Genomic DNA, 12,063 nt, shown 5'->3' with positions numbered 1-12,063 from the left:
CATACATACATGCATGCATGCATGCATACATACATACATACATACACATACATACATACATACATACATTACATACATACATGCATGCATGTGTACATACATCCATCCATCTATCCATTCATACATGCATGCATACATACATACATACATACATACATACACGTCCAGCCAGTATATAGCTATTTCGGGACAAAATCCAATACAGTTTATATTGGTGAAACGCCACTGTGATGAGGAGTTGAAATGTCACAGGAACTGTAGGTTAATGTGTGACATAGGTGAGGTTAGATGAGGCATCTACAAGCATCAGCTGGAGGCTGATGGAGTGTTGTGGAGGCTGGTGGTACTATGTCCAGATGTTGGAGGGTGGATTTGACTCTCCCACCCTCCCCCTCCCCCCCCCCCCACACATTGACCGCAGTACGTCTAAGGTTACTTTCCACTCTCGCTTACCAAGGGTATAACCCCCGCCCCTCCCAACACACACACATGCATCAGATTCTTAACTTACAATATTTATGATTTACCAATTTATGTTACTACACTGACTGTCAATTTCACAATATTGTATAAACTTTGATGAATCGCTCGTCTATGGGTCATCCAATAATGTTAGCAGACTTCTAGATGTTACCACTGCTAGGTTTAGGCTCAGCTACAAGTACCTCTGGAAGTTTGTAACATCTGCTGATGTAGATTTGACTAAATGTAAACTCTGTCAGCAGAACTATTCGCATACTTTGCGTCATTATATAAAGGAATGTGAAAAATCGCGGAATTTAAAGATAACAACATCAATAGTGTCCATGAAATGTGTAAGTACTTCATTCATAATGATGTGCTGCTCGAAATCTTAGCGAAGTATCCAAAATTTGCTTACTGTAGGTAATGCATACACATGACTGTAAAGCTGCCGCCCAGTTGGGTGGGTGTGGAGCACATGACTGTAAAGCTGCCGCCCAGTTGGGTGGGTGTGGAGCACATGACTGTAAAGCTGCCGCCCAGTTGGGTGGGTGTGGAGCACATGACTGTAAAGCTGCCGCCCAGTTGGGTGGGTGTGGAGCACATGACTGTAAAGCTGCCGCCCAGTTGGGTGGGTGTGGAGCACATGACTGTAAAGCTGCCGCCCAGTTGGGTGGGTGTGGAGCAAGACTAGTAACTGTGTGACTCACCATAAATGTAAAGTGCCTTGTATAGTGACTGTTGTGAGCCTCTTATTGAATCACTTGTGACACAAAAGATTACTGATGTGTGTATTTGTGGTGGTGATTAAATATGTATGTGTATGTATATATGTATACGTATGAATATGTACATGTATGCATAAGTATGTGTACATTAATAATTTTGTAACTAGCGTCAAAAGATTGTTATTTGCTTAGCTAAACGAACTAGAGGGTTCAGTTCCTGAACCGATTATGTGCCTCTGTAATCCTTTACACCACCGCCCACGGGATGTGTATTATGGGGTGCATAATAAAGAAAGAAAATGAATGGACCGAACCCCACAATTCATTTAGCTAAGCAAGTTACAATCTTAATGAGCTAGTTACAAAATTCACTATAAGTCGTCACATCATAAATGGGTTCGAGATCGACCACAAGTAGTGCATTACATAAATTTATCAGTATTGTGCAGCCTGTGATCCCCGCCTGGCTGGACACTGATACCTAGGTAATTTTCATGTGTCCGGACACCGGCAATAAGGTGGTATTATTTATTTAACTTAAGATATATATATTTTTAAATGTTGTCACATTAACGGCTACATCTTCCTTTCTTCTGACATATAGATTTTTAAGATTAATTAAAATATATGGAAACTAATTATACAATTTATTGGCTGGTGTGCAGGGCTTCACACTCTCAGAGCAAGCCATCAAGTAACTATCAAAACGCATATATCTTCGTTTTCACTTCAGTTATATTTATGACAAAGGATTTTAAATGTAGCCTATATTTCTACCTTTCAGATGACATAAATACTTTCGTTAATTACAATATCTAGATCAAACTAACATTGATTTTCAAAAGGTTGTATATTTTCCATCAATGGAGAGCATCAGCCAAGAAGCCTTCTTTAAAATATGAATATCTTTCCTCACCCAATAAGATCTAATCTCTGAATAAAACGCAAAAAAAAAACTTGATTGTAACCTATCCACCCCTGCCCATTGGATGGGGGAGAGGGGGTTATGTGTAGGATAAACATATCAATTGTGACACTAGCCCTCCATATAAATCAGTTGCTTAAATTATAAACTGTACTTGTGGTCGGTCTCGAGCCCATTGTTGATGTGACAATGTGTATTGACTTTTGTAACTAGCTTATCAAGATTATAACTTGCTTGGCTATATGAATTGTGGGGCTCATTCCCTGAGCCCATTATGTGCCTCTGTAACACTCCACTATCGTCCATAGGATGGGTATGGAGTGCATAATAAATGAACTAAACTAAGCTCTGCCTTTTTGATAACATATACAATTATTAGCTTTATTTGTGAATCTCAATTAATTAAACAATATATCACAGAGCCTGTAGGGTTCGGTGAGATGAGCGAAGAGACATGGGAGATTTTACATAAGTACAGTACATGGTAGTTTAAGTAGCGAACGCATGTCAACGAATAACGAGTATACATAACAAAACCATTGTCCTATGAAGTCGATTTAACTTCCAAACATATATTTTTTAATTAATGTTAAATGTTTTCTGGCTAGTTATGTTAGATTTTATTAAAAATACGTATTCTACTTGTTAACATTATAATTTAAATTTGTGATAATTTGAGCAGAGAAGTGCGACAACTGGATATGCCAACAAACACTTTCCAAACAACAATATATCTTGGATAAGTCGCTCCACAACATTGCTACTTGGACCATCGACTTCCTTTGATGCTACCTATTTCATAATGAAATTATATTAGTTTGGAGTAAATATATGTTTTCTCATGTTCTGCATTCAGCACCCACATTATAGTGAGTAAATATACCATATTACTTCATTACTTAAATAATGCTAGGAGGGTTTGAGTAGCTTTGGGTATTTAGTGCACAGAATCTCCAATAGATGGGGCGAGAGTCACCCCATCTCTCTCACCCGAGAGAGAGTCGAAACTTAATTTAAAATTGATATATCTTTGTTCTCGAACATGATATATTTCATTTGGTGCAATTATAATAATGTTCATATATCGGTCTTTCTGGAGGCATATAAGATTTTAGGCTTTATTAGCGTATCTTTGTTAATTATACAATATATCGGCAAGTGCGTAGGCGTCTGCACTCCATGCCCGACAAGCTACTGAGCGCTACTATAAAAACATATGTATCTTCACTTGAGCTATAAATATGTCTATTGTAATGTATTTAAAATGAAGCTCTTATTTCTATCTTGCTTAAGACTTATAAAACATTTGTGTTTATTAACGAATTTACGTGAAATAAACATTGATCTGAGAGAGAGTTGCTCTGTCGTTCAGTCTGTACGGGGTGGGAGCTCCGTAATTTTTAAAATACAATAATCTTCATTAGAAATTTAAATATGTCTATAGTAAAGTGTTTAAAGTGAAGCTTATATGTCTGTCTTTCTTGAGACATATAAAACATATATGTTTACTAACGAATTCACGTGAAATAAACATTGTTCTGAGAGAGAGTTGCTCGGTCGATCGATCTGTCCGGGGTCGGAGCTCGGCTATTATAAAAGTACACGTATCTTCGGTTTAAATTTAAATATGCCCATGGTAAGGTATTTAGAATGAAGCTTATATTTCTATCTTTCTTGTGACATATAAAACTTTTACGTTTATTAAGGAATCTGCGTGAAATAGGCATGGTTCTGAGATGAATGCTGCGGTTTCCGAGCTCGACGGGCGGCAATGGACGCCATATACACATCCAGTGGGTGTTATTGGACCCCATACCCATTTTATGGGTGGTTGGAGCCCCATACCCATTCTATGGGTGGTTGGAGCCCCATACCCATCCTGTGGGTTGTAGTGGACGCCATACTCATCCTGTGGGTTGTAGTGGACGCCATACTCATCCTGTGGGTGGTATTGGACCCCATACCCTTCCTGTGGGTGGATGTGATCCCCATACTCATCCTCTGGGTGGATGTGACCCTCATACCCATCCTGTGGGTGGTATTGCACCCCTTACTCACCTAACAGGTGGTAGTGGACAATATACCGATCCTGTAGTTGGTATAGTAGACACAATACCATCCTGTTTAGAATAGTTTACCCCATAGACATTCCAATGAACCATCGTTTTCTGTTAGCGTTCCTACAAAACATCCTTTAAAGATTTGTAAAGCACCAACTATGGTATATAATATTGATTGGTGAAGGACTGTTATTCTATGTAATAATTTTTAGTGCTTATTATAATTTACTAAGAACAACTAATATTTCTCAAAACAAAACTACGAACCTTCAATAGGAAGTAGCTGATCTATAATATTCTAAGAGCATGGACAATAGTAGGTAAATTTCACAACCCATGTGGGACCTGAAAAGTACAATTTTCCTTATAATTGAACCAATCACGACTATTCTGCTATCTAGGTTGACGGACGGGTACTGTGAGACGCAAGTTGGTACGTGAGGAAGAGTTTGGGCCTTGGAAAAAAAAGTAACTGGGAATATATCACATATTTACTAATTCATATTCAACATATTGACTTTAAGCATTAAGTCATATATGTGCTGTCTTGTGTGAGAACGGGTTGATCCCCGTGCCCATGACGTTCATAAGTTCACGGCTTTGGCTGCTGTTTTTGGGAATATGTCCTGGGCTGACATTCGGGCACAGGGCTTTTGGAGGTGGAACAGGTTCCTGGCTGCACGGTATCTCGTTAATGTTCCTAGGTCTTCTTGGGCATGTGTAGCCTTGGGTCGCAGGTTGCAGCCATTTGTCTCGACTTTGAGTTGAGGAGTAAGTGATGACAGCCTTTTGGGTAAGTCCCTCATTCTTTATCTTTGGTTAGGTAGCTCCGGGAAGCCAAAGAATGCTCTCCACAGAAATTAAGTAATTATCAAAAGACGGCACCAAACCATGAAAGCTACGTAGTACCATCAAATGTGCAGAAAAATCAGAGGGCACTAATTATCACCAATGATGCCAATACGAGAACAGAAACACATAAGGCGAACGACATCAAAAGTATCCAATTCACCAAGAATTCTATCGAGGGACCGCGAGGGACGGTCGGAAAGCAATACACACGCTTGTCCTGGAGGCTCTCCACAGAAAACCAGCATTGAATGTAATGAAAAACCATTTTCCGGGTGAGACCCGGATGCTCCCCAGCATCCCTCCCTCCCTCCGGACTGGGGTTTTTCGAGTTTTTAATACTCGCCTTCTGAACTGAGGAGACTTGCCGGCGTGGAGGTCTGGACCCCCCCCCCCCCCCCGTGTCCTTCCCGGGGAGGGGGGATTGCGCAGACGGATGCGCGGCGTTTGTGGTGACGTCATACTTGTTTCCTTGGTTTTGATTTAGGAGTTCTGGTGCTAGTTCGGCTTTCAATTTGCAATTTATTTGATCAGCAGTAGTTTGTTTTGAAATTCCTACCTTTCTGGGTGCCTGACCTGGTAGATGGCAGACAAAGACTGCTTCCAATTACACAGGGGGATGTCTTTAGGCCATTGCTCCTCATGCCTCTCTTGAGGGGGGCCAGGTTCTGGCTCTGGTCCCCGGTAAGCCTAGAACTCCTTCGAATGACTGTTGCCACAGTCTAATATATACACATCAGCCCAAGTATAGCTCTGGGAAGCCAAAGGGGTTCTCTACAGAAAATGGCATTTCATTACATTCAATGCTGGTTTTTTATGTCAATCATAAATGCTTACATTAACATAGTATTTCATCCATATTACACTTCAGTTATGGTACCACTAGCTTGGATAGGATTATTTGCTTAAGTATGGATAATTTTGCTGCCTTTTGCTGGGCAGCACAGAGGCATCTATATAGTTAACAGGAAAATGGAGATCCAGACGATATGGGTTCCAATATAGAGTAGATTTCAAGTCAACACAATCGGGCATTTACAAGTTGTCACACACAAATCTCAGTGAAATAGGAGAAAAGTGACAAAAACATAAGGAATCCCAGTTCAATTTACCCAATAACTTTGTTTTAAGCAAAGCCGTTTAGTATGAACATACCTGAAACTTTCATGTTTGTCATTTTTTCTGGCATCATCAGACCACTCCAAAGAGGCAAAAAGCTTTTATAAGTTGTGACCTCATTCTTTAAGCCTTTCCAGGTGCCATTACCTCCATTACTCTCACTGGTGTTCCTCCACATGCCACCTTCTTCACCAGGAGAGGACTCTGCCTCAGGGGCATGGGAGCACGTCAATACAATGGATTTGTAAACTGTAGAAATAACAACAACAACAACATTACACACACACACACAACATGCCCTACACTTAAATACAAAGTACAGTATATACCATACAAAAGAGTAAATTATTTATCGATTGATCAAACTTCTTGTATCGTCAAAAAGAGCCACAGAAGAAGAGAAGGCAACACAAAATTGTTGGGCTAGTGGAAGGTCTTAGATGCATTTTCCCGTATCGAGTTATATTCAATTAACACTTTTACAGTAAAGCAGCTGTATCTAAAGAACCCTAAGCTATACAGAGCCGAGAACTGATGGTATTATCCGATTAAATTGGTTTCCCGAAAATGCTCATTATACTCATGGTAAACAAGACATAAAAATAAATATAGCAATGTATCAAAAGAAATAACTGACCAAATGTGTGGAGAAAGTCTTGAAAATATTCAGCTTTGCCATGTATTGCGTGGAACATCTTGAAAAGTGCACGGTATGCTAGGAACCTGCGGTACACAGATACCAGGGGAAAATTGTCCACCAAAGCCATTGCCAAATTTTGCACACTATCTATGATCCCCATGTTTATCTGAAACAAGAACCAAATAATGAACAATAAAGCACAATATACAATTATTGCAAGAAAAAAGTTTACATTTTGGTGAATCTTAATTAACTTGGGTAGTTTCTGAATGACAATTTACATATTAAATACAATTATGGATCTTTATAAATTAGTTTAATCTTAAACTTATTTGTGAATCAATTTTATTCTCTATCTCTGGTATTAAGTACTGTACTAAGTGGGGCTAGCCAGGAGAAAGTAACATTCTACCCTACTGCAAGGATAGTCTAAGAGTGCCCTTCAATAACTCCTTAAACTTGGCACTGGGATTGCCAAGCATTTGGGGATTGAATCAGGCACCCCAAGAATCACATCAGCCTACCAGGTGCCAAAATCAGAATGTTATCATCTACAAGGCAGGCAAGTTTATGGACCAGAAACAAATCCAAAACCAAGAATTTTTTTTTTTAATTAATGCATCAAAATAAGCACATGCTCAATGAAAATTTGTAACACTTCAACTGTGATGTGCCTAGCCATCACCAGCTGGCAGGCCAAGTCTTCCACGGTCCCTACAAGCCATGGTTGCACCTTTCTGCAGGACACACAATCAGCTTTATACTTTCAGACAAGTGGTGTTGGTTATCTCTAATGTTTTACTCTGCATAAGGCCACTGCTTTGTTTTTGTCTCATTTCCTACTTCATAAATGTGTTTTGTGCCACCTACCCTGTGTGCGTCTTGCATTTTCATTTTACACTTGCTGTGTGTGTCAGGAATTTCTCTGGAAGCCAACTTGCATCTGCCTTCTTTGTGAGGGGTTTGGGCTATCTCTTATTAGTCAACTTCCTCTCAAATTCTTTTGTTTCCCAAATAGTGTGGGGAGGGGTTTGCTCACCACTACGAGGCCTCTTGAAGGGCAAGAGATAGTTGAAATGTGTCTTGTGTGGGCTACAGCTCATCCTCCAAAAAACCAGCATTGAATGTAATGAAACACCATATCCTGGGCGAGACCTGGAGGCTTCCCAGAGCTATTCAGGCTAATATAAATAAATTAGACCTTGGCATTAGTCACAGCGAATGGAGTTCTAGGCTTCTCTTGAGATTATCTCGAGATGATTTCGGGGCTTTTAGTGTCCTCGCACCCCGGTCCTCGACCAGGCCTCCACCCCCAGGAAGCAGCCCGTGACAGCTGACTAACACCCAGGTACCTATTTTACTGCTAGGTAACAGGGGCATAGGGTGAAAGAAACTCTGCCCATTGTTTCTCACTGGCATCCGGGATCGAACCCGGGACCACAGGATCACAAGTCCAGCGTGCTGTCCGCTCGGCTTACCGGGGACCATGAGCTAGAACTCGGCCCTCCCTCAGAGAGGCATGAGGAGCAATGGCCTATAGAAACCCCCATGTGGTTAGAAGCATTCTATGTCTGCCATCGACCGGGTCAAGCACCAAGACAGGTAGGCGCCCCAAAACTAACCCTATCTGGTTAAAAAATTGCCAAGCCAAACTGCTGGACAACTCCCCAAACAAAAAATAAGCAAACGTGCATGAACGTGACAACTGTCACCACACAACTATCTGCGCAGCTCCCTCCTCCCTGGGAGGGGGAAGGGGAAGCCCTAGACTCCCGCGCCGGCTATCCACACCCCCAGTTCCGAGGCTGGATATCAAAACACACAAAAACTGCCAACCAGAGGAAGGGAGGGTTGCCAGGAAGTCTCCAGGTCTCGCCCAGAAAATAGAGTTTCATTACATTCAATGCTGGTTTTCTGGGAAAAGCCCCTTCGGCTCCCCGGAGCTACTTAACCAAAGATAAAACAAGAGCGACGTACCCAAAAGGCGATCGCCACTCATTCCTCAACTCGAAGTCGAGACAACTGGCTGCCTCCGCTGACCCAGTTTTGACATTTTTCTTTCTGAGGGGGGGGGGGGGGGAGGCCTGTTCCCAGAGCCATCCAGGCTGAATGGATATGTATATCTTCCTGGCATCAGTCAATACATGGAGTTCTTGCCTACCGGGAACCACAAGCTAGAAACTGGCCCCCTCTAGAGAGGCAGGAGGAGCAATGGCCTATAGAATGTGGTTGGGAGCATTCTATGTCAGCCATCGACTAGGACAGGCACCCAGAAAGGTAGGCGCCCCAAAAACTCTTATTCTGGTAAAACTATTGCGACTGAAGGCTGAACATGTGGACAGAACTCCCCAAACGAAAAGTAGCAAACTAGCATGATGTTGTCATGTCGCCCTACTCCTGTCTGCGTAACCCTCCCCCCCTTCCCGGGAGGGGGAAGGGGGAACCCTAGACTCACCCACCGGCGACCCAACTTTCAGTTCTTGGCTGATGGAAGTCTGGTGCAGTCATGCCTCTGGCTCCGGTATTTGTTTCAGTTCTGTGCCTTGTGGTGTGGGCTGTCTCTACAGGTGGTGCATGAGCCAGGAGACATATTCCACGGTACTCGGGCTGCATGTGCTTGGGGTTCCCTTCCCTAGGTACTGCACTTGGGGCCTCCTTCCACAAGTCACCTTGGGATCTACCTCCGCTGTCCTGTTTACTGCTCGGTATTTGGCCGCCCTTGGGGTCAGACTGGGTTTTTTCTTACCCTTGTTTGTCACTGGTAGGGGCACAGGGTACTGCACAGCTAGTTTTTACAAATGACAGTGGCTGGCTCTGTTCCGCCTGGGTATGTTATCCTCTTGCAGGGTTTTTCCTTTGTTTTTGTTCTCTGCCTGGTGGGGGGGGGGAAGGGGTGGGGGGATGAACCTTTGTGGTCCCCCTTTGCTGTTCCTGGGGTATATATATCTGTATTTCTGTGTCTGGTGGTCCTCCCCCACTTGGCCCCCGTGTGTGGACATGTTCCGGGGGTTCAGCTATAGAAGTTTGTTTGGAAGACTTGGGCGCCGGTTCGCAGTACCCTGCATGGGCTTCCCTAAGTGTGTACCCCATGGCTAAGGGCCCTGGGAAACCCCACAGGGGCTACGTGGTCTGATGGATGTGACCCGTGTCCCCCCTCGTGTCTTGTGAGTTTAAAGGTTGCTCTGTTCCCTTCTCTCAAAGTGACACTCACTGGTTTTGTCTCCGCCATGCTGCCTATTGGATTGATAATTGTTTTGACCCCGAGTCGTGTGACATGTGTTGTCTGGACATGCTCCCGTTCACCCAAGCCACTGATAATGATATACAGGGGCAGGCAGCTGCGGCACTGCATGCTAGGTTCAGGTTGCTGCAACACTCTAGGTTGGTTGCGGCCCTGGATGCCCCGAGACTGACCCGTTTTGGTTATAGGGGTCCGGAATTGGGGGTGGGAATCGCTTCGGCTCCGGTTCTGTCTGCTCCTCCTCGTCCTTCCCTTTCTGTTGTGCATACTTACTTCCGGCTCCAAACTGCAGGCAGTTTTGGGATTGGGGCAGGGTCTGGTTGGATTGAGACTCAGGTGGTCTCAGGGGTTTTCTTCTTCTGGGGTGGTGGCGGAGGCATTTGAGCCTGTTCCTCCAGCCGTGCCTTATGGGTCTGACCAGTGACCTTTCCCTTCCTTAGTGTTTTGTACGGCTGCCCCGGCTTTTACTTATGGGGCTGGGGCATTGGGGGAACAACTTAGTCCCAGGTCCTGTCATAGGGGTTCCCGAGGTTGGGGAGGGGTTGCCTGAGGGGCCTAGACCTCATTTTGCCCCGCTTGGGTTTTTGTACCCTCAGAGCGAGTCTTGCAATTCCTCAGAGTGGGGGTTTTCCCTTCCCCCTCTGCGTTCATTTTGGTCTCGGGTCTACCCTTCCCTGGGTTTGGTTCCGTGTCCCTTCAGGTCCGTCGGTTCCTTCCTTCCTTCCTGGGTTTGCTTTTCACCCCTTTCCTCTCCTTTTTCGCACTTATGTCGCATTGCTGTTCCCTTCATTTTGGGATCCCTGCTCGTCCCTTGGTCTGGGGTGTCTTCGAGCCCATATGTGCTGCCAAGCGTTTGTGTTTTCTTGTCCTGGTTCTCGTTTGTTCGCGAACCTTTTCGGTACCTCCAATATTATTGGAATGTCTGTCGACTTCCAGTGAGGTTTCCCTCCAGTCCTCCTTTTGAATTCACATCGTCTCTCCTTCCTGTTTCGACATTCCTCATATTCGTTATGTACGCCTTGCTGGTGTATGTACGATATGTATACATACAACTAGTGTACGAACCGCGCCTCCCAGAACACGGGTGATGCGGTCCATACCTCAGGCGCTGGGGCCGGGGTGATCGTTTTGTTTCTGGGCAGTGTACATGTGTGTTGGTGTTCAGCGTTCTTTCTCATGGATTCTACGCCATTTTAGTTCCTCTTATCTCTGGTCATAACCTCCTGGATACTCGGGGTGTTCTGGGGCGAATGTGGGGCGCCTCTGAGTGGCGCTTCCTCCGCCTTTGTACTGCATGCACCTCGTCTTCTCCTACTGGGTGCGTACCTCTGGACATTCTCCACTAGGGATGCTCCTATTCCCTTGCACGGCTCCACTGCGTCGTGCACGGTGGTGTGTTTGTTTTGCAGGCGAGATTGTAATGTCTGACGACTCTGTTGGCCGGGTGCTGGTTCTCACTGTTTGGTGGGGTACTCACCTTATTGTACTTCCCTAGTTGTGCTTGCGGGGGTTGAGCTCTGGCTCTTTGGTCCCCCCTCTCAACTGTCAATCATCAGGTGTACGGATTCCTGAGCCTACTGGGCTCTACCTTCTCCACATTTGCAACTATGTATGGAGTCTGCCTCGACCACATCACTTCCTAGTGCATTCCATTTACTGACTACTGACACTTAGAAAGTTCTTTCTCATGTGTCTGTGGCTCATTTGGGTAATCGGCTTCTGCCTGTGTACCCTTGTGCGTGTACCACCCGTGTTAACGTGTTAAATAATCCATCCTTATCTACCCTGTCGCTTCCCCACTTGACAAGGTAGCATCATTGACACCTAACAGGGGTGTTAGGTGTTGTGTGTTTTGCCTGGACACTTTGCGTGTGTCTTACAGTGACTACTTTGTCCGTGTATCTTATTCTTCATTGCATTGTGGGGCACTACCCCACATTTTGGTGCTTTTTGTTTAGTTTTTCGGTGTCTGGGTCTTTTCTCATTATTTGGACACTAATTTGTTTCCCTGGTCCATGCTTTGTGTCCTTCTTTGACTC

General features: G+C 44.2%; 1 protein-coding gene across 1 annotated transcript in view; it reads right to left on the bottom strand.

Moving 5' to 3' along the window:
* LOC138355211 (DNA-dependent protein kinase catalytic subunit-like) overlaps positions 1–12,063 on the bottom strand; it is a 254,457-nt gene that overhangs the window by 118,681 nt on the left and 123,713 nt on the right. The window contains exons 8-9 of the mRNA XM_069310065.1: positions 6,781–6,949; positions 6,180–6,392 (exon numbers count right to left, since the gene is read on the bottom strand). Of these exons, the coding sequence (XP_069166166.1) occupies positions 6,180–6,392; positions 6,781–6,949 (382 nt within the window). The remainder of the gene's footprint in view (positions 1–6,179; positions 6,393–6,780; positions 6,950–12,063) is intronic.

The sequence above is a fragment of the Procambarus clarkii genome, chromosome 66 (genome assembly GCF_040958095.1).
Source record: "Procambarus clarkii isolate CNS0578487 chromosome 66, FALCON_Pclarkii_2.0, whole genome shotgun sequence".
In the NCBI taxonomy this organism is placed as follows: domain Eukaryota; kingdom Metazoa; phylum Arthropoda; class Malacostraca; order Decapoda; family Cambaridae; genus Procambarus; species Procambarus clarkii.
This window is presented reverse-complemented; position numbering and strand designations above follow the sequence as displayed.